The sequence below is a fragment of the Delphinus delphis genome, chromosome 4 (assembly GCF_949987515.2).
Source record: "Delphinus delphis chromosome 4, mDelDel1.2, whole genome shotgun sequence".
Classification (NCBI taxonomy): Eukaryota; Metazoa; Chordata; class Mammalia; order Artiodactyla; family Delphinidae; genus Delphinus; species Delphinus delphis.
This window is the reverse complement of record NC_082686.1, coordinates 96174585-96196508: the sequence shown is the minus strand read 5'-3', so window position 1 is coordinate 96196508 and position 21924 is coordinate 96174585. Positions and strand designations below refer to the sequence as shown.

Genomic DNA, 21924 nt, shown 5'->3' with positions numbered 1-21924 from the left:
TAAAAGATATATGCAAACATAGACTGACCTAATTTTCTTCAGTATATGAGTGGGGAGAATAAGTAGACAGGAACATAAGTTCAGAATGTAAGGAAATAAAAGCAAGATGGGGAATGATAAACAATGAGGCTGGTAGAAAGTTTGGAGGAGGGAATGGAAAAAAGAAAACAGGGAAGGATTGAAGCAGCCTTTCCAAAACTCTTTGTGCCCTTCCATTAATCAGTTCTTAAATGAGATTGTAATTTATTTGTCTGTTGCATTTTTTTTTTTTTTTTTTTTGCTGTACATGGGCCTGTCACTGTTGTGGCCTCTCCCGTTGCGGAGCACAGGCTCCGGACTCGCAGGCTCGGCGGCCATGGCTCACGAGCCTAGCCACTCCGCGGTATGTGGGATCTTCCCGGACCGGGGCACGAACCCGTGTCCCCTGCATCGGCAGGTGGACTCTCAACCACTGCGCCACCAGGGAAGCCCTGCATCTTTATTTTTGCTTTACCCCGTTCAGAAAGAAAAGAAGAAAGGCAAGGTGAGAAAAGATTCCCTGACAGTATCTAGAATCTGTAACCACAGGGGAAAGGGAAGAGAATACAAATCTTCAGCATCTCTGATAGTAGTTTGTATCTGGGACCACACTGGGACAGCTGTCTTTGGTTAATTTGAGAACTCCTCCTGCAATCTGTTGTCCGTTGTTCAAGGTACATGGCTTTGGCTGTTATTTAACATTTATTTATGGCACCTGTTTCTACTTACTTTGACATTTGGGCACTCACTATTGACAACCTCTTAATATTTTGAATTATTGCATTACAGCTTTTAAAAAGAGACCAGGCAAGAGTGAAGGTGAACTGGTACAAAATGATTACCATACTGGAAGAACAACTCAAAATAAATGCCTTGTAGCTGAGGCCAAGAGGCAGACAGGTTTGGGCCCTATCAACTTGTATTTGAAAAACATGATTTTAAAAATCTCCATTCCAGGGGCTTCTCTGGTGGCACAGTGGTTGAGAGTCTGCCTGCCGATGCAGGGGACACAGGTTCTGCCCCTGTCTGGGAGGATCCCACATGCCGCGGAGCGGCTGGGCCCGTGAGCCATGGCCGCTGAGCCTGCGCGTCCGGAGCCTGTGCTCCGTAACGGGAGAGGCCACCACAGTGAGAGGCCCACGTACCGCAAAAAAAATCTCCATTCTGTCTTCTGTATACATTACCAGGTCTGCTCCAGAAAAAGCTTGAAAGAAAGGCCTGTACTAAACTTAAAAAGATTTTCGGAAGAGATCTGTAAATTATTCTTCAGTATATCAATGTCATAAGTAAATGATTACATTAAATTAATATTCTTACTTTGCAGGAAGTTGGTGAACCATCTAAAGAAGAGAAGGCTGTAGCCAAGTTTCTTCGATTTAACTGTCCAACAAAGTCCACCAATATGATGGGTCACCGGGTTGATTATTTTATTGGTAGGATTACATCAATAAAATTATATTTGTGTGCATATCTTATGAAGATACCTAATTTGGGGATAGGTAGATATTTTAAAAATGCTCTCCAAGCATGATTGGTGAAGCTAGATGATGAGCATATGACAATTGATTATCCTGTTCTTTCATTTCATGATTGAAAATGTAAATAAAAATAAAAGAAAGTGCTTTTTAATAACGTTTCTTGGAAATTTTTAAAATAGGATTTATTTTCAGTACTAACACTAACTTCTATTCAGATAGTACATGTACTTAACGATACTCTTTTTGTAAAACTCTGGCATAGAATTCAGTGTGAAACAAGTGTGTCAGAACCAACTTAGGAGTGTTTGTTATTCACATAATCTAAACAACTTCATAATAAGCTAATATTATCTGTAATATTGTCCCATAGCTTATAAATCAATAGTTGTTGAGTTTGCCTGTCTGATCAATTAAGGTTGAATTACCTATTATTGGGAAGAAATTTATTTATCATCTCTTCAGTGTTATGATTAATGATTTTGATAGTCCTTAAAAGTTTATAAAAATAGATATGCTGTTTTTTTCACATCTCATATATTTAGCTTCTTCCAATGACAGTAGATTGTTTCAGAGCTTATTCCTCAGTGGGTTACAATAAAGCTTGGTGACAGAATTTCTGTTACTGTGGTAGAGGAAGATTTTTGGTTTGTTTATCCCATATTATGATTATTTGATAAGAGTGTTATTTACATTTATTTTGAATTTTTTAAAGAACATTTTCTCATTAATTTATCTTTAGTTAGTATTTTTGAATGTCATTTATTTCAGAGAATTACTTTAAGAAAGGTGCTTAATCAGTATGTTTCACAAATTGAGGTTTTGAGGAACTATTTGTCATCATTATGTCAGACTTAAATTTTCTGTTGAACTTGGTTTTATTTTCGGATGCCAGAATGTTGAAATTTGCCTTATAGAATATTGTTTAGATAGGCACAAATCCTGCTGTATACTAAATTTAAAATAATAAATTTCTTCTTTAGCTTCAAAAGCAGTGGATTGCCTTTTGGATTCAAAGTGGGCGAAGGCCAAGAAAGGAGAGGAAGCTTTATTTACAACGAGGGAGTCTGTGGTTGACTACTGCAACAGGTAGTTTTTATTTCTTAGTGAAGGATAATATAAATAGTAATTTAAAAATATTCTCCATGGTCCTGAAGCTCCTTCCCTATTTCATCATTAAGTATAGTGCTATTACAGCATAGCTCAAGTATAGCTTTTACATGTAACCTGGATTTCTTCAGTACTTCTAGAAATGAATTTATTTGGTGTTAGGCTATCATATTTTTATAACTTTTATTTGTGTTCTGTTACATTTGTACATTTGCCAGGCTGACTGAACTGAAGGATCAACAATAAAAATCATATACCAGTGCCTGTCGTGAACAAAAAAGTTCTTTCTTTTCTAGAGCAAAAGTTGGGGAATCTTTTCCAAAACTTTGTCAGAGATTCCTAATAGACCTGTTGTCCCTGTTTTGTTTTGTTTTTTCAGCGCCTACTGAGCCATTAGCCAGGTACCCTTCCCTATTTTGTTTGTGATTACTAATATATTCCTTGTGAAATCAAGGCAGCTGAAACATCTGTCTTTTCTTCATTCCAAGATGAAGTATAGACAGTTCAGTAACATATCCATGTTTTTTATAGTAAGTACTTCTCCTTTGGGAAAAACTTTTCATGGTGAATGGTGTACAAAAAAAAATCACTTTTCTGGGGAATTCCCTGGCGGTCCAGTGGTTAGGACTTCTCGCTTCCACTGCAGGGAGCACAGGTTCAATCCTTGGTTAGGGAACTAAGATCCCACATGCTGCGTGGCGCAGCCCAAAAAAAATCACTTTTCTCTTGGAAAGAAGTATGCTGGGTTTTTTTTTTGTTTTTCCAACTTTTCCCTTGGTTTATTTACTACTTAAACATATTTATTAAGATGTTAGTATATCAAATTTTGTTTTTGTGACACTAAATTTTGTAATTGGTGGGAATTTGACATTTTAGATTATTTTATATGCTTAGCAGGGAGATACACATAGCGTTTACTAATATATTGCTTAATGGCATTTAAAGTATCAGCCACATGAGACCCCTCTTAAAAACCACTATTTTACAACCTGGTTTCTAAAACTGTAAAGTTGAAGAATTATTAACTATTTCTTAAAATTCTTAGCTGCCGGGGACTTGCCTGGCAGTCCAGTGGTTAAGACTCCACACTTGCACTGCCACGGTCCCAGGTTTGATCCCTGGTCGGGGAATTAAGATCCCACAAGCCACATTGCACAGCCCAAAAAAAAAATTCCTAGCTGCCAAAATCTAGAGTCACTAATGGACCTTTCAGAAACAATGGAAATTTCATTGTCGGGGCAGGGATTAGCTAACAGTGGTGTAGTCGGTATTTTCCTTTACAGCCATCTGTGTATTAGAACTCCAAAGTGAAAATTTCCCTGCCTGCCTCAAAACAGACTTATTTTTTATATATATAGTGTAAAAATTAAAAGATGCTATAAATGCAGAAACAGAGAAGTTAAATCACTTACCCAAGGTCACAAAGCTAGTAAGTGGCTGAGCCAGAATTCTAAATCCAACAATCTGACTTCATAGTCCATGCTCTTAACCACTGCACTATACTGTCTCCTCCAAAATGATGATGGATTTAATGAAGCAAAAATTAAAATGAAGGATTAACCTGTCAATACTATTTGAATATTAAATCTGAGCCCAAATCTCTGAGGAGAGCAGCCAGTATTAATACACTTCACTTGGCCTTTTAGGAGACTTGATACTTCGTTATATGAAAAGCAAAAAAAACCTTAGTACAGAGATTGTCCTAGCAATACACTCACTTTTTGTTGTATATGTTATTCCCATTCATATCAAGCTTTTTGTGTCCTTTTTGCACTAAGAGAGAGAAGCATAACTACCTAAAGTTTTCAAAGCCACTTCTAATAATAACCATGGTGACCTCATGATGGCCAGCCCTCATGGGTTCCTGCCTGACTACAGGCAAAACCACAAAGGGACACTTGTCCTGTCTCATTTTCTGAAGTCTTGAGGGAGTCTAAGGAAAAACAAAGGAAAACAGGAAACTGTAGGATGTGCCTCTTTATGGCCTATTTCAAGTACAGACTCTTCAGCCTTTTAGCTAGCATTATCCTAACACTCCTAGTGACTTTGCATCTCCAACCCCCCAGTCCAGTAGTGCCCTTCTCACTCTCATTCATATACCATACTCATTCTCTCTTCTGGGCTTTCTTTGATAATAACTTGCCATTTTCTGCAAACAGTTCTTCCTCTATCCTGCCTGCCTCTCAATATAAATATCTCTCAAATTCCATCTCTACCATCTAGTATTCCCCAGATCCTCTAGCCCACATTAAACTAATGTTCTACAGAATTTATAAAGGTAATAGCATACAGTTTAGTCCTTAACTATTTAAATAGAATTGTTGCATGTGTGTTAGTTTTTCTAAATTTCTTGCCTGCTAAATCTGAAGGCAATTGGAGGACTGTTCTATACTTTATTGTAACTCCACAGCAATTAGCACAATGTGGGCATTCACCATTGTCAGATAAGTGAAGGTCCTAAACATATGTCTGGCATTTAATAAACATTTATTAAACCTGGTAAAAAAAAATTAAGAGGTGAAGAAGAATAATAAGCAATTTAATAACTTTTTACAAGCTGCTTTTAATCCATTCATTTATTCTAGAAATACTTATCAAATATCTATTATAGGCCAGGCCTCAGGAATACAGAGATAATTGTGACTTGGTTTCTGCCTCCAAAGCACATATTTTCATCTGTTAGAGAAGATTTGTGACTAATTACAATACAGTGTGTTCTGTAAGAAAGACAGAAATGGGGAAACTTCAAGAATGGCCTCTCAGGGAATACGTTTTAATCAAATTTTGAAACAGAAATAGGTGATTACCCAGCAAACAATAGGAGAGTGGACATTTGATCCTGGCAGAGGGCACAGAACATACTGAGATAGGAAAGTATGAGTAGTCTGTGAAAATGTCAGAGTTTATGTAGATGATCTGTACTATACAGTGTGTTTAAAGCTAAATAAATGGAGGCACTGATTTTATTACAATAGTAAATGTCATCTCATTTTTTGAGGCATAGAGTGAATTGAAGTAGGCATTCTCTAAGGAACTATCAAGGAATAAGTGAATGATTCTACTTATTAATGAATGGAATGAGGGTATAATGTAACTATTTATAAAACTAAATGTGTTTGTGTTTTCCATAACTATCAATATTAAATGAAATTCAAGATTTTGCTACAGCAGTAGTAATGGCTAACATTGAGAACATGCATGCCAGGCACCACACTAAACAATCTACATGCTTCTCATTTATACCCCATTTTAGAAATACACTAAAATTAAGTAACTTACCCAATACTACATAGCTCGTTATGTGGTAGAGGTGATATCTGAACCCATCTACTTGAATGTGAACTTCTCAAGACCGATTTGATTGGTTAATAGTCTTCTTTTCTCTCAAGGGGTTGGGGCAGCTGTACAGGAGGAGTAACAGAAGCAGGTGTTCCTGCTGATTCTGTGCTCTTCTGTATCTGCTTGTCAAGGGAAGGATTTTTTTTTTCTCCTGAAGTTCTATGGTTTATATTTTTTAATTGTTTATTTCTTTATTAAGAACATTTTTTTTCACTAAAGTAAATTTGAGAAAATTTTGAAAATGATACAGAAGAAAATCCAAATTACCAATAATGTTGCTTCATGGATAATTATATTACCATTTGAGACTATATACTCAAGTATCTGTGTTTGTGTGTACATGTACTCTTACTATATGGAGAGCTATAATATGAACTGTAGTATGAAATGCTGGTTTTCAATTAACATACAATGAATAAGATGTATTTTTGTTTTCATATTAACACATTATTGACTGGGGTGGGGGGTTTTGCAGAAACTAGTGCTGTGGTGTTAGTACATCTGCGGTCAGTAATGTGTGAAGTTGTAATGAATGATCCTGATAGAAAATCTGGAAATCATCTAAGTGCAAAAATAGAGATTAGAATATTTTCATTATAAATTTTTGTAAGAAGTTCTGAAGTAGTAAAAATTAAAGATCCCCCTTCATATTCAAATACCCACCACTACTCTTTAAGTCTCACTTTCTACTCATAAGTAGTTAATTATTAAGGGTCTCATTTCAGATTTTTGCTTGTTTATGTATATAGGTATATGTGTAGCAGATATTAATGATGGATTCTTTGGGGGCATTTCAGACAGTGGCATAATTGTATATGCCGTATAGATCTTCTGAACAAGTAAAAGTCCAAATGAGGAGACCTAGAAGTTAGCTTTGTGGAGATGTTCATGGGGTGGACCTAACTGAGCAGCAGAAAGAAGCCCAGCCAAGCAGGTCAAAACACAGGTGGGCACAAGATAATGATCAGAAATAAGTTGTCTTTAGGCAAGAAGGAGGCATCTAGTTAGCAAGTGGTATGATGTGCTGGAGTAGGCACCAGTGAAGGTATTGAATAGAAAGGTGGATAGTTACCATTAACAGGCACAGATGGTGGCAGTGGGACCTAGCTTCTAGTTGTGTTTTGGTAGTTGTACTTTATCAAGGCAGGAATAAAGAAATCAGGAACTCTGAAACTGGAACATAAGATTTGAAAAGATGGCTTTTAGATGACAAAGGTAAGGTTAAACCAGTTTCTTGAGTAGGATTAGAAAAGATAGAGGCAGCCAAGGTTGACTTAATTTGGGGTCAGCTGAGCTTCTAAATTCATCAGATAAAGAAGTGAATAAAGCAAGGATCTTACTCTTAAGAAGTTTACAGTCTAGTGAAGGCAAACAAGCATGTTATAAATTGTATACTAAACTAAAAGAATAAATGCTGTGGATAGGACAACAGGAAACAGGAGGAAGGATGGGGGATAGATTTATAATTTTAAACAGGGTAGGCTTAGTAGAGAGGGTAACATTTGAGGGAAGACTTGAAAGAAGTGAGGAAGTAGACCAAAAGGACATGCTTATTTGGGAGAAGAGCATTCTAGATAAAGGGAATAGCCAGTGGAAATGCCCTGAAGTAGGAATATTAAAAAAAACAACAACAACAAAATAACCCCTGCTAAATAGAAGAAAGATCAGTTTATTGAGAGAAATTAGTGAAGCAAGGAACACATGGTGTTGTTCTGCTACATATATTGTACAGTTTTCAACTTGATACTGTGTTGTTTTCAGAGTCCAGAAATCTCACCTTAGCATATTTAATTATTCCTTAGTTAATTGGAGATACTTAATTATAGTGACAGGCTGAATAGTGAAGTACATGGAGGGAAGAAAAATACATCAAGAAGGACAGGTGAAGACACGATTTGGATCAGTCAGATCATGGGCACATTTTTTTTTTTTTTTTTTGTGGTACGCGGGCCTCTCACTGTTGTGGTCTCTCCCGTTGCGGAGCACAGGCTCCGGACGCGCAGGCTCAGCGGCCATGGCTCACGGGCCCAGCTGCTCCACGGCATGTGGGATCTTCCCAGACCGGGGCACGAACACGCGTCCCCTGCATCGGCAGGCGGACTCTCACCCACTGCGCCACCAGGGAAGCCTGGGCACATTTTTAATCTGCTAACATTTCTTAAACTGTTACATTTATTTTCCCCATATATTTATATACCACTTATGTCTGCTCTTGAATTTGAGACTTAACTTTAAATAAAGCAGTCTTGATTACTCCTAATGAACCTAGAGAAAAACTTGAGGATAATTCCAAACCTATAATCTCATTAAATTATACAGTTAAAAAATGAAAATTAGGTTGACAACTTTCATATAATCAAATTGGCTACACAGGTTTTCAGTTAGACATTTTTGATTGTTCTTCAATGGGCTTACTAGCTGTAATTTCTTTTGTGAGTTGCCAGTGTGTCTTCCTTTGCTCATTTTATTCAGGTCTTGAAATTTTTGCTTTTCAGTCTGTATATAATTTATAGGGAATGTAATGTCATATCTTTGTTTCCAAAGGCTTTTAAAGAAACAGTTTTTTCATCGGGCACTAAAAGTAATGAAAATGAAGTATGAGAAAGACATAAAAAAAGAAAAAGAGAAAGGAAAAGCTGAAAGTGGAAAAGAAGAAGATAAAAAGAGCAAGAAAGAAAATCTAAAGGATGAAAAGACAAAAAAGGAAAAAGAAAAAAAGAAAGATGGTGAAAAGGAAGAATCCAAAAAGGTGATTTCAACTAAAATTAAGTAAAAATCAAAAAATTATTACTTGCACATTAGCACTACTGGTGTATCAGCACTTTAAAATATTGCGCAACAACCACTTAAACCACATTAGGATTCTTACAAATACTGTGGTTGAGAATTTTGATTTCTGTGTCTCATATAGTGAAACTTTGACTATATGGATGTTACATTGCTTTTTGCTTCTTTGCAAACGTGTTTTCTTCTATTCAACTTGTTTTTTAATAGGAGGAAACTCCTGGAACTCCCAAAAAGAAGGAAACTAAGAAAAAATTCAAGCTTGAGCCACATGATGATCAAGTTTTTCTGGATGGAAATGAGGTGAGAGTATCTAGCTTATAAGTAGAAATCCAATTTTCCATAGGAGTTTTTAGAATTATCTTTGATGCCTTCACTAAGAAAAGAAGTAATTCAGATAAATTTAACCATGTAGATACAAAATCTACTTTTTAAAAGTGAATGTCTCTGAATTTAGATCTATAAAAATTTTTTTAAATCAATCTGAATCGGGTTCAGCTGTCTATGATAGATAGGAAACATGAAATAACAGTGGCTTAAAACAAAACAGATACTTGTTTCTCTCTCATTAATGAAATCGGAAGGTAAGCAGATATGGCAGCTCCAGGGTGGATCTGAACTTTTCCGCCTGTGTGAGGCAGTTAGTAAAGATTACCTCATGGTGCAAAATGACTGCCAGCCTTATATCTGCATCCAGAGGAGGGAAGGAGAATGAGGGACATGCTTCCTTTTTAAGGATACTTTCCAGGAAGCTGGCGATTTTATTTCTGCATGTATTCCATTGGCCGGAACCTACTCATATGGTCATGCCTACCTGCAGTAAAGTCTTAGAAATATGCTTTTTATACTGGATGGTCATTTGCCCAGTAAAGTATAAGATTCCCATTAGAATCAAAGGAAAAAAAGTACAATGGTTAAGGAGGGACACCTACAGGTTTCTGCCTCTTATAGTTAGACACACGACTATCAGGGTCTAAAATTTTCAATATTACTTGATGCTTTACTCAAGGAGATCATTTTTATTTATTTAATTTAGTGGCTTATTTTTATGGTTGTAGCCTTCCATGAAGACCACTTAATTTAGTCATTTAACCAATACAAAAACATTTACTTATATACTGACCATTGAGTTGTTGTGAATTTCTTGCTATACCTAATACAAAAGTAGTATAAATAGAAAGCAGTGGTTCCTGGAGCTATGAGCTTGAATATCTGGGAAGGCTTTTCACAAAACATGTGCACTAGGCTCATTCCAGGCATACTTGCATGAGGATCTCTAGGGTGGAATCTATAGTAAGTGAGTGTGTATATGGATGTGTGTGTGTGTTTTGTATAATGTATCCCTGGGTGATTCTGGTGAACCCCTGCTTAAGAACCAATGTAATAGAAGACCACAGGTCTTTCTTAATGTGAAAGCGCAAATACCTTCAGTTAAACATCAGGCATTGGCTATATGCGAAGTCGTTTTTATAGGTGTTGGGAATAACATGATAAATAGGATAAAATTATCTTCTTGGAAGCTCTTATAGTCTAGCAAGCATACAAGCGTTTAAACATGGTATGGGCATACCTCATTTTATTGTACTTCTGTTTATTGTGCTTCAGAGATAAAGTTTTTTGTTTGTTTTTTTGTTTTCAGCAAATTGAAGGTTTACAGCAACCCTGCATTAAGTCTATCAACTCCGTTTTTCCAACAGCATTTGATCACTTTGTGTCTGTCCCATTTTGGTATTTTTCACAATATTTCAAACCCTCCTCCAGCAAAAAAATTAAGACTCACCAAAGGCTCAGGTGATGGTTAACATTTTTTAGCAATAAATTATTTTTTACTTAGGGTATGTACATTGTTTTCTTAGACTTAATACTATTGCACACTTAATAGACTATAGTATAGTGTAAACATAACTTTTACATGCACTGGGAAACCCCAAAAAAATGCATTATTGCGGTGATCTGGAGCTGAACTGGAAATACCTCTGAGGTACACTGTATATATTATATAGTACAGTATAATATAGTCCATGCCTGTACTATATTACAGCATGGTGAGTATTATGATGGGAGAATACCAATTAGGGATAGGTAATTTAATCAAGAGAGGATAAGAAGCGTCTGGAGATTCTGGACACTTGACCTGAGCCTTGAAGGATGACTGGTAGATTGCCAGGTACACTGCAAAGGAGTTATAGGTCTGTTAGACAAAGGAAGCTTTTTCCTGAGCAAAAGCATGGGTGCTTGCATTCCCAAAAAGGCTAAGATTTTATTCTGTAGAAAGAAGCAGGCTTTGAAACTTTTGAAGATGGGAAACATCTTTAAAAACTTGTTTCTTTAGAATGCTAAATGGCAGAAGTGATGTCTGTGGATCCGATTTCCAGGATAAATGTGCAGCATTAAAAAAGAGAAATGTTAGAAAAAGAAGCAAATCAAAAAGCAGTAACCAAGAGCGCTAGTCAAAATAGAACCAGGAGGGTTTCCCTGGTGGCTCAGTGGTTAAGAGTCCGCCTGCCGATGCAGGGGACACGGGTTCGTGCCCCGGTCCGGGAAGATCCCACATGCTGCGGGGCGGCTAGGCCCGTGAGCCATGGCCGCTGAGCCTGCGCGTCCGGAGCCTGTGCTCTGCAATGGGAGAGGCCACAACAGTGAGAGGCCCGCGTACTGCAAAAAAAAAAAAAAAAAAAAATAGAACCAGGAAATGGAAGAGTACTGTTATTTATAGAAACAGAGATAAAACTAAGAGTTTTATGGATGATGAACAGAGTTCTGATTGTTCTAAATGAAGTAAATTTCTGTTTTCTAAAGTAAACTTTAAAAGCAGTGGTTCCCAGCTTTGCAGCTACAGACCCTCCGTGGGGAGCTGGCAATGAACTTATTGCAGGGAGTCATAGAATCTTTATGTTCACTGAGCAAGATCTTTAATAATGGTTCTTTGCTTCTCATCAGTTGGGTGGAATTGAGAGCTGCTGGATCTTTAATAGGGCCTGACTGGAATCTATCATAACTGTGCTCTTAGACGGGTTGGTTCTACTCTACTCAATGCCAGTATACATCATTACATTAGGGGCAAAAAGGCTGTACAATTGCTGGTAATTAGGTTAAGTAATTGTTTGCACACAGGAGTAAACTGCTAAAAGCATGCAAGTACATAGAAATGTACTTAACTGTGTTACGTAATTTATAGTTTTTAAAATAATTTTCTAACTGAATGGATACCAAAAGAAACACTGCTACTAAAGGAATAGTCTTTGGAATTTGTTTACCTTTAAAAGTAGTTCTTATATGTTAAGAGGTTGGAAGTAACTGTTCTAATGTAACCTTAGAACTTTAAGCACTGAGGTTTCTTGATTCTTCTAGGTATTTGTGTGGATCTATGACCCAGTTCACTTTAAAACATTTGTCATGGGATTAATCCTTGGTAAGTACAATCTCTAAAATTTAGAAAGGGATATAAACAACGCAGAAGCCAGAAAGAAAATATTTAACATAAAATAGTTATTTTTTTAAAGTACATTTTAAATAAAGCCAGAAGATAAATGATAAACTGAGGAGAATATTTGCACTACATCTTTAAGAGATTAGCAACCTGCTAGAAAAATGGTAAAGGTAACTCACAGATAAAGAAATACAGTGACTGGACTTCCCTGGTGGCGCAGTGGTTAAGAATCCGCCTGCCAGTGCAGGGAACATGGGTTCGAGCCCTGGTCTGGGAAGATCCCACATGCTACAGAGCAACTAAGCCTGTGTGCCACAACTGCTGAGCCTGTTCTCTGGAGCCTGTGAGCCACAACTACTGAGCCCACACGCCTAGAGCCTATGCTCCACAACAAGAGAAGCCACCGCAATGAGAAGCCCACGCACCGCAACGAAGAGTAGCCCCTGCTCACCACAACTAGAGAAAGCCCGCATGCAGCAACGAAGACCCTACGCAGCCAAAAATAAAATATAAATAAATAAATAAATTTATTTTAAAAAAGAAAGAAATACAGTGACCAATAATTGTGAGTGATACTTAATCACACTCATATTAAATACGAATTAAAGTAACAGTGATTATCAAGAGAATTACAAAGTTTAATAGTACCTACTCTTAGTGAAGGTCCAACACTTAAGAAAAACCAATACTCTCCAATAATTGATGATATGTCCGTTATTTTATTTTTTATGGAGGGCAGTTTGGCAATATCTTCCAAATTTTAAATGTATACACATGGACTCAACTATTCTACTTCTAGGAATTTATGTCATGGCTGTTCCTAATATAGTTGCACAAAGTATCTATTCAGAAATATACATTGACACTTTATTCTAATCCAAATCCCTCAGACTATATTTAGGAGGGCCATTAGCAAATATCTTCCAAGTTTTTATTTTTAATTTTTAAATTTTATTTATTTTTTTATACAGCAGGTTACTAGTCATCAATTTTATACACATCAGTGTATACATGTCAATCCCAATTGCCCAATTCAGCACACCACCATCCCCACCCCCCCGCGGCTTTCCCCCCTTGGTGTCCATACATTTGTTCTCTACATCTGTGTCTCAATTTCTGCCCTGCAAACCGGTTCATCTGTACCATTTTTCTAGGTTCCACGTACATGAGTTAATATACGATATTTGTTTTTCTCTTTCTGACTTACTTCACTCTGTATGACAGTCTCTAGATCCATCCACATCTCAACAAATGACTCAATTTCGTTCCTTTTTATGGCTAATATTCCATTGTATACATGTGCCACAACTTCTATATCCATTCGTCTGTCAGTGGGCATTAGGTTGCTTCCATGACCTGGCTATTGTAAATAGTGCTGCAGTGAACATTGGGGTGCATGTGTCTTTTTGAATTATGGTTTTCTCTGGGTATATGCCCAGTAGTGGGATTGCTGGATCATATGGTAATTCTGTTTTTAGTTTTTTAAGGAACCTGCAGCTGTTCTCCATAGTGGCTGTATCAGTTTATGTTCCCAGCCAACAGTGCAAGAGGATTCCCTTTTCTCCACACCCTCTCCCGCATTTGTTGTTTGTAGGTTTTCTGATGATGGCCATCCTAACTGGTGTGAGGTGATACCTCATTGTAGTTTTGATTTGTGTTTTTCTAACAATTAGTGATGTTGAGCAGCTTTTCATGTGCTTCTTGGCCATCTGTATGTCTTCTTTGGAGAAATGTCTATTTAGGTCTTCTGCCCATTTTTGGATTGGGTTGTTTGTTTCTTTAATATTGAGCTGCATGAGCTGTTTATTATAGTTTGGAGGTTAATCCTTTGTCCGTTGATTCGTTTGCAAATATTTTCTCCCATTCTGAGGGTTGTCTTTTCGTCTTGCTTATGGTTTCCTTTGCTGTGCAAAAGCTTTGAAGTTTCATTAGGTCCCATTTGTTTATTTTTGTTTTTATTTCCATTGCTCTAGTAGGAGGTGGATCAAAAAAGATCTTGCTGTGATTTGTGTCCAAGAGTGTTCTTCTATGTTTTCCTCTAAGAGTTTTATAATGTCCGGTCTTACATTTAGGTCTCGAATCCATTTTGAGTTTATTTTTGTGTATGGTGTTAGGGAGTGTTCTAATTTCATTCTTTAACATGTAGCTGTCCAGTTTTCCCAGCACCACTTATTGAAGAAACTGTCTTTTCTCCATTGTATATCCTTGTCATAGATTAGTTGACCATAGGTGTGTGGGTTTATCTCTGGGCTTTCTATCTTGTTCCATTGATCTATGTTTCTGCTTTTGTGCCAGTACCATATTGTGTTGATTACTGTAGCTTTGTAGTATAGTTTGAAGTCAGGGAGTCTGATTCCTCCAGCTCCGTTTTTTTTCCCTCAAGACTGCTTTGGCTATTTGGGGTCTCTTGTGTCTCCATACAAATTTTAAGATTTTTTGTTCTAGTTCCATAAAAAATGCCATTGGTAATTTGATTGCATTGAATCTGTAGATTGCTTTGGGTAGTATAGTCATTTTCACAATATTGATTCTTCCAATCCAAGAACATGGTGTATCTCTCTATCTGTTGGTATCATCTTTAACTTCTTTCATCAGTGTCTTATAGTTTTCTGCATACAGGTCCTTTGTCTCCCTAGGTAGGTTTATTCCTAGGTATTTTATGCTTTTTGTTACACTGGTAAATGGGAGTGTTTCCTTAATTTCTCTTTCAGATTTTTCATCATTAGTATATAGGAAAGCAAGAGATTTCTGTGCATTAATTTTGTATCCTGCTACTTTACCAAATTCATTGATTAGCTCTAGTAGTTTTCTGGTGACATTTTTAGGATTCTCTGTATAGTATCATGTCATCTGCAAACATCTTTCAAGTTTTAAATGCCTTTACCCTTTGACCTAATAGTTACACTTCAAGGAATTTATCCTGTGCTGTAATCACAGTTGCACACATGTACATGTACATTGGTATTTGTTGCCCTCTCGTCTGTAATAGGATAAAACTGGAAACAGATCAGGTCCCTCAGTAGGAGGATGGTGAAATAAATTTCAGTGCAACTGTGTGCCAGAATATCATGCAGCTTTTAAAGAATTAGATAAGACTAATTCTTATTAGTACTCACGAAAAGATATCTAGAATAGATTAAATGAACACTGTGAAAGAGTAAGAGTGTTATAAGCTCATTTTTGTAAAAAAAAAAAAAAAATTCTGTGTAGCTAGTTTTAATTGTATATAGGCAGTTTCTGGGAATACAAATAAATCATAGTAATTAACCTCTGGGGAATGGACCAAGAATTGGATGAAGACTTCACATTATACCTTTTGGTTTGTTTTTTATTGTTTCTTCTTTTACTGTTTTGGTTTTTTTGTTTGTTTGTTTGTTTTGGGGTTTTTTTGCTTCTTTTGTTACCATAGGTATGTGTTATTCCTGTAAATTTAGTGGGGCGGGTATAGGAGTAGAGGGAGGGAATGATTTAACAAGTAGAAAAAAATAGCAGTTAAGCAAGTTTGATCAATATGATCATAGGATCCCATTCAAAATAATAAATCCAATCCTTAGCTTATAAATGAAATAGCTAGAATTTGAATTTGAATCCTGATCTCTTTTGCTATAAATACCTAAAAACCAGATCTTTCTTTTGATTGTTCCATGTGGTTCCACTGTACTTAGAAAAAAACTGGAGATGCTTGTATACAGCTTCCCTAACTACCAAAAATGATCTGTATCAGAATTTCCTGGTGAGCTTTTCATTTGGTAGATGTCAGAGCTTCACCCCAGAACCAATCTCCAGGGAGGGATCTTTGGAATCATTTTTGGTTAGTTCTGTTGTTTGGTTGCTGTTTCTTTAAGCTTCCCTATTTGATAGACAGATATCTTATAGTCAAAAAGTTAACAGCAGCAGCAGTTGATCATTTAAGGAGCTAACAGTCTCACATTTTTAGACAATACTTTTTTCTAATTATATATAGTTTATACTAGAAAAATCCTAATCTAATTTAAAAATAGTAGTTAAACTATGAAATGGTTGATAATCCACCATTTTTTACCTATAAAAATGGCAATTTTATATGTTTCAATATGGTTTTGTTTTATTTCTCCCCCTAGGAGTATATTCACTGTTATGGCAACTAAGCCATTTAAAATTTTAATCTAAAGGTTATGTATGTAACTTTTTCATTTCTTGTTCCAGTGATTGCAGTGATAGCAGCCACCCTCTTCCCTCTTTGGCCAGCAGAAATGAGAGTAGGTGTTTATTACCTCAGTGTGGGTGCAGGCTGTTTTGTAGCCAGCATTCTTCTCCTTGCTGTTGGTAAGTATTGTTATTGATAAGACTGACCTCGGTAAGAGGTAGATATTGAGCAGTTTGGACTATAATCTGGAGCTTCAGTAAAGTTTAACAACAAAATTAATGTAAGTGAATCAAGAAATATATGGGCCTACTTTTTGGGTCATATCCCAAAACTGACTCAGGCTTGAAGTAGTATATGTGCTTGATTAGATTTGGTCTGTTGTGTTGAAAGGGTTTAATATGTCTCAGTCTGCAAATAGTTATTCTTTAAGATTTAACTACCACAAGGACTTCAATATTTTTACAGTGGTTGATCATTTATTAGGCATAATATTTTCAGTAAACACTTTTTTTTTACTTAAGGCAAGTGAAACTTATTTTAAACATTTACATTTTATACAATAAATGATTGTAAACAATTGATATGCCATTTTTAGTAAAAATCAGTTTGTACCATGTACCAAGGTAAATTCTTGATGCATTAACAGGTTGTAGAATGCTGTTTAAAAATCAACAAGAAAATGTAAATAATGTTATTTTATGTTTCTGGATGATTGGGGTCTTTCATGGCTAAAATAACAATATAAAAATAACCCAATTCGAAAGAGGAAATTCAAAACAATTGATTAATAAATATATGAAAAATACTCATCACTAGTTATTAAATGATAAAATTAGGATAATGTGGTATTTTTTGCTTATATAATTAGGAACTTAAAAAATTTTTTTTGTTTTGTTTGAAATGGAAATAGTGCCAAGGAGGGTTTGACTATAAGGAAGTATGCCTAGGGCTTCCCTGGTGGCGCAGTGGTTGAGAGTCCGCCTGCCGATGCAGGGGACATGGGTTCGTGACCCGGTCCGGGAAGATCCCACATGCCGCGGAGCGGCTGGGCCCGTGAGCTATGGCCACTGATGCTGCGCGTCCAGAGCCTGTGCTCCGCAACGGGAGAGGCCACAACAGTGAGAGGCCCACGTACCACAAAAAAAAAAAAAAAAAAGGAAGTATGCCTAAATATAAATGGTGGTGGTAGTTTTGAATGATTTTAATGTTCTTCTTTACACTTGTCTGTATTTTTTACAATAAACATGTTACTATGAGAAAAAACAAGTATTATTTTGCTTAAAATTCTAGTCTTTGAAGATTTTCCTGTATAGGGTAAACTGGTCTAATTTAGTTTTTCATTTTGGGAAAGAAATAGGAATTTTTTTATGCTTGTCTAAAGCTCTTTAGTGATTTTTTTTTTAACCTTATATATAATTCTTTGAACCATCGAGAGCTTATGTTGGTATATGGTACTAAGTTCTGATTATTTTCCTCAAATGACAAATAAGCTTTTCCACCAGAACATATGGGAGTACTTCTTTATAGAAATGTTTTTAAATATCCACATTAATGATTTAATATCTGTTTTTAGAGGACATGATTTGGCCAAGATTATCTGAGGAGGGTGTGTGTTACTCTGAGATTCTATGATATGTAATGTAATAGATTCTTATGTTTATAAAGCATTACTGCTATAGCCCTAAGCAGTTTCCCTCTGCACATCCCTTCACCCTGGACATCAAAGTGTCCTGAGTTGGCGCCACCAGCCATGGACCTAGGAATTCATTGAGTATTTTCATTCAGTTCATCTTGTTTATGGGCCTCCATTTTTTTCTGGGATCTCTGACTGTGTGTGAGGCCTTTTTCATCCACCTTTCAGTTTTTCCTTCCTCTAGCTTAGTCACCTTGAAAATAGCCCTTGAAGTTTTTGCATGTAACAGCACACTTGTAGGCCAAGAAATAATATCTAAGAGTGTGAAGCAGGTAATTCGTGGTAGTGTACTACCTGCATCAAGAATTAGAAGCCATAAACTTTTATCTGCCATTAGATATACTAATCAAGTTGGTGTCTTCTGGTTCCCAAATCTCTGAAAATTTAGAAGCTCTTTGAAATTTTTCAGCAAAGGTTTAACTCCACTGAATAGAAATAACCCACTTGGTTATCTTTTATTTAAACCAATATTTGAAATAATTTATGGTTATTATCTTGTTTTGCTTTTTAAAGTATTGTTTCTTCAGTAATGTTTTCTATAATTTTTCATTTTAAATACAGTATGGATTTAAGTAGCATTGTGCATTAAGTAGTCTTGTGAATCAAATCAGAAAATAAACCCAACGTTTTCATTGCTTCTCTTAGAAAATGTTGTTTCTCTTGGAAAATTCCAAATATACCTTCAAATGGTTTTGATCTGTACCCCACTTATAAATTGGAGATTTTTTTAATATTATCTCATGAAGTATTATATATTGGTCAAAATTATATTTGGTGCTACTTTGAATACATATTCTTAGTATTGCCATTTAAAATAAGATCTTTGCCGATTTTCTAAATATGTCACTTTTAGTATAGAAGTGGTATGACAATACATATCACAGCGGTTTTCTCATGATTCCTCTCCTTTTGCCCCTGATAATAATCTACTGCCACATAGAGAAAAACTGTAAAAAATGTTAGAATTTTGCTATACCCAGTTTATATATGGCATTAGAATTTGGATTTTATTTGCCATTTCGATATTGCTCTTTCTTGGATTTGAGGCAAGATTTCATATTATGAACTGTCTGTCTTAACAACCCTTCAAAGCCTATCATAACATCATAATTCTATTTGGAGGGAAAAATATGCAGCCTCCTTAAGAGATGTTCATTATTTTTTTCAGTGGGGTTTATTCACTGATTATTCCATAATTTCAAAGCATATTTGCCTTTTCTGTTTGTACCACAAAAGATACTGATGTATACACACACAGTCTTTCAGAATATTTATGTTCTTTTGTGAAAATAGAAATTACTGCTTTATAAAAGTCAGGGCAGCTATAACCATTTTATTTGTCCAAAGCAATGTAATGGAAGAAACATAGATGAGCTTTTCTCAGGTCTTATTTGAAAACAATGATATAATTATCAGTAAAGAAAACAAAAAGTAAAATAAAACCAAAAACCTGTCATAATTGATTAGTCCATAACATTCACATAATCATGACCTTAAAAAAAAAAAAGAAAAACCAGGCAAATCACTCACTCAGCTCTTCAATATGTTTGGTAAATTAAGAGAAAACTATATGAAATATTGGGGTTTGTGTTTGTGATAGCTCATTACTATAAACTTTAAAATTCTCAATTTCTTCCATTATCTAAACCGCAGTTTTGTCATATATTGCTCTAAAAGAGTAACTTCAAACCTATTTGTTGAAGCCATCTGGCTTTCATTAGCATTGTATGTTTCCTAATATTGGGAGAAGGTTGGTCCTTAAAATAAACAGAAATTATATACTTATTTAAGAAACTCGTAACTTCTGGTAAGACATTATCTTATTGTTCAAAAGTATTTTTTCTTAGAAGACTTATCCTTTAGGCAGGGTAGGCACATGCCTTGAACTCAAGATACATTTAGGGGCCCACGGAAATTGTTTCATTTTCATTTCTTTTAAAATCAAAAGTAATAATATATACACATATATCATAGTGAACCTGTGCAGGATTATATTTGTATTTGTACCAGTATGGTCGGAAAAGCAGAATTTTTAATATTTTTTAATGAAGGAATTGCCTTACAAAGGCAAAAGTGTCTGGGGTCTAGGGAAGTCATGGTGCAGCCCTGCTTTCTCCTTTTTAAGGCTGCTTAAGGTATCCTTCATCCTGCATTTATTTCCTTTTTCTTCTACCATGATCTCATGTACTTCAGGGTCCAACTGGCAGCTGTGCTTACTGAACTATAACATAGCAAAGTGCATAAATCATAAGTATATCCATGAAACAGCACCCGAATTAAAAAATTATAAAAGCAATTTTTTAATGGCATTGTAGCGTTATGCCCTCAAGTTCAGAGAAGAATGCTCTGTGCCTAGAATACTGTTGATAGCTGCTAAACTAGGATTTAATTGTTTATACTTAAGGTGCATGTAATATGCAAATAATAAAACTCTGAATGTTTTCCCACTTTTGCATTAACAAATATTCTGTGCTTTCTGAGTCAATGCTTGAATTATTCAATTAGAGAAATTTTTCTCCCACAGCTCGTTGCATTCTATTTCTCATCATTTGGCTCATAACTGGAGGAAGGCACCATTTTTGGTTCTTGCCAAATCTGACTGCTGACGTGGGCTTCATTGACTCCTTCAGGCCTCTGTACACACATGAATATAAAGGACCAAAAGCAGACTTAAAGAAAGATGAGAAGTCTGAAACCAAAAAGCAGCAGAAGTCCGACAGTGAGGAAAAGTCAGACAGTGAGAAAAAGGAAGATGAGGAAGGAAAAGTAGGACCAGGAAATCATGGAACAGAAGGCTCAGGTGGAGAACGGCATTCAGACACAGACAGTGACAGGCGAGAAGATGACCGATCCCAACACAGTAGTGGAAATGGGAATGATTTTGAAATGATCACAAAAGAGGAACTGGAACAGCAAACAGATGGGGATTGTGAAGAGGAGGAAGAAGAAGACAATGATGGAGAAACAACTAAATCTTCACATGAAAAATCATAATCTGACTAATTTGGGGACTAAATAAGTGCAAGAGGTTGGATTTTCTAGGTTGGCTGATCATCATAATGTACACGTGACATTTGTAGCATTCTTTAAATCCATTTACTGAAGTGGATTTGTCATCCAAGCAGTTATATTCAGCCCCTCATTTCATGTAATACTATTATTGGTACAGTCTAAAGCCATTTGTAAGTTTTATCTATTTGATAATTTTACAGTAAAATTTAGGTCTCATTTATTTTCATAGTTATCAAAGGTGCACTTTCCACAGTGACATTTACATTAATGACATTTTTTGATAGTTGTATGGCTTTTTACTGTTAGACTAATCAAAATAACTAAAAGGGATAAAAACAAACACCAACATTTCAGATTATGCATAGTTCTGTAGCCATTTCACAGTTTCTTTAAGGTGAAATGCTTAAATTATTGTTCTTGATAGTTTAGCTTTTGTTGATTATAAAATTATACCAGAAAATTTCCAAGATTCTGAGTTAGCAAGGTTCAAAAGCATTTTGTGGAAACAAGCCAACTAGTAATAATGCAGCAACACTTAGTTTAACTACAAATTCTCCTTTTCCAACTTAGGAAATCCAAACTGATTTGTACGACTGATTCAGAGTAAGGTGGTCATCTCCAACAGAGGAAGCAAGAAGCATTGGCTGGAAGGTGATGGCTCTTCTTCCCATTCCCTTGTCGTAAAGTAAAATGTATTCTGTACATAATTTACAAATAAACATTTTATTTTAATTGACTTCTTATTTAGACATTTTCTCAGAACTTAAATTTGTAAAATTAAGACCATTTAAGCATATGTTTTTAGAGAAACGGAAGTTTCAGTAACCCACAAAACATCTGTGATCTTTCTGCAGCAGCTTCAGTTTTGTGCCAACATTCCATGTATTTGAATATGAATTAAAACGATCCTTATTAAATAAGAGCAGACTTAAAGTAG

At 35.8% G+C, this 21924-nt stretch overlaps 1 protein-coding gene across 2 annotated transcripts in view; it reads left to right on the top strand.

Moving 5' to 3' along the window:
• Window positions 1-21724, top strand: part of SEC62 (SEC62 homolog, preprotein translocation factor) — a 29360-nt gene extending 7636 nt beyond the window's left edge. Inside the window, exons 2-9 of one of the 2 annotated variants that reach the window (XM_060011159.1) lie at window positions 1343-1451; window positions 2477-2582; window positions 8487-8691; window positions 8937-9029; window positions 12078-12138; window positions 16342-16461; window positions 20500-21003; window positions 21558-21724. In XM_060011159.1, coding sequence (XP_059867142.1) covers window positions 1343-1451; window positions 2477-2582; window positions 8487-8691; window positions 8937-9029; window positions 12078-12138; window positions 16342-16461; window positions 20500-20969 — 1164 coding nt within the window. In that variant the 3' untranslated portion in view covers window positions 20970-21003; window positions 21558-21724. Of the gene's footprint in view, window positions 1-1342; window positions 1452-2476; window positions 2583-8486; window positions 8692-8936; window positions 9030-12077; window positions 12139-16341; window positions 16462-20499 lie in introns of both variants that reach the window. The other variant, XM_060011158.1, reaches the window with a different exon arrangement.
• The last annotated feature ends 200 nt before the right edge of the window (window positions 21725-21924 follow it).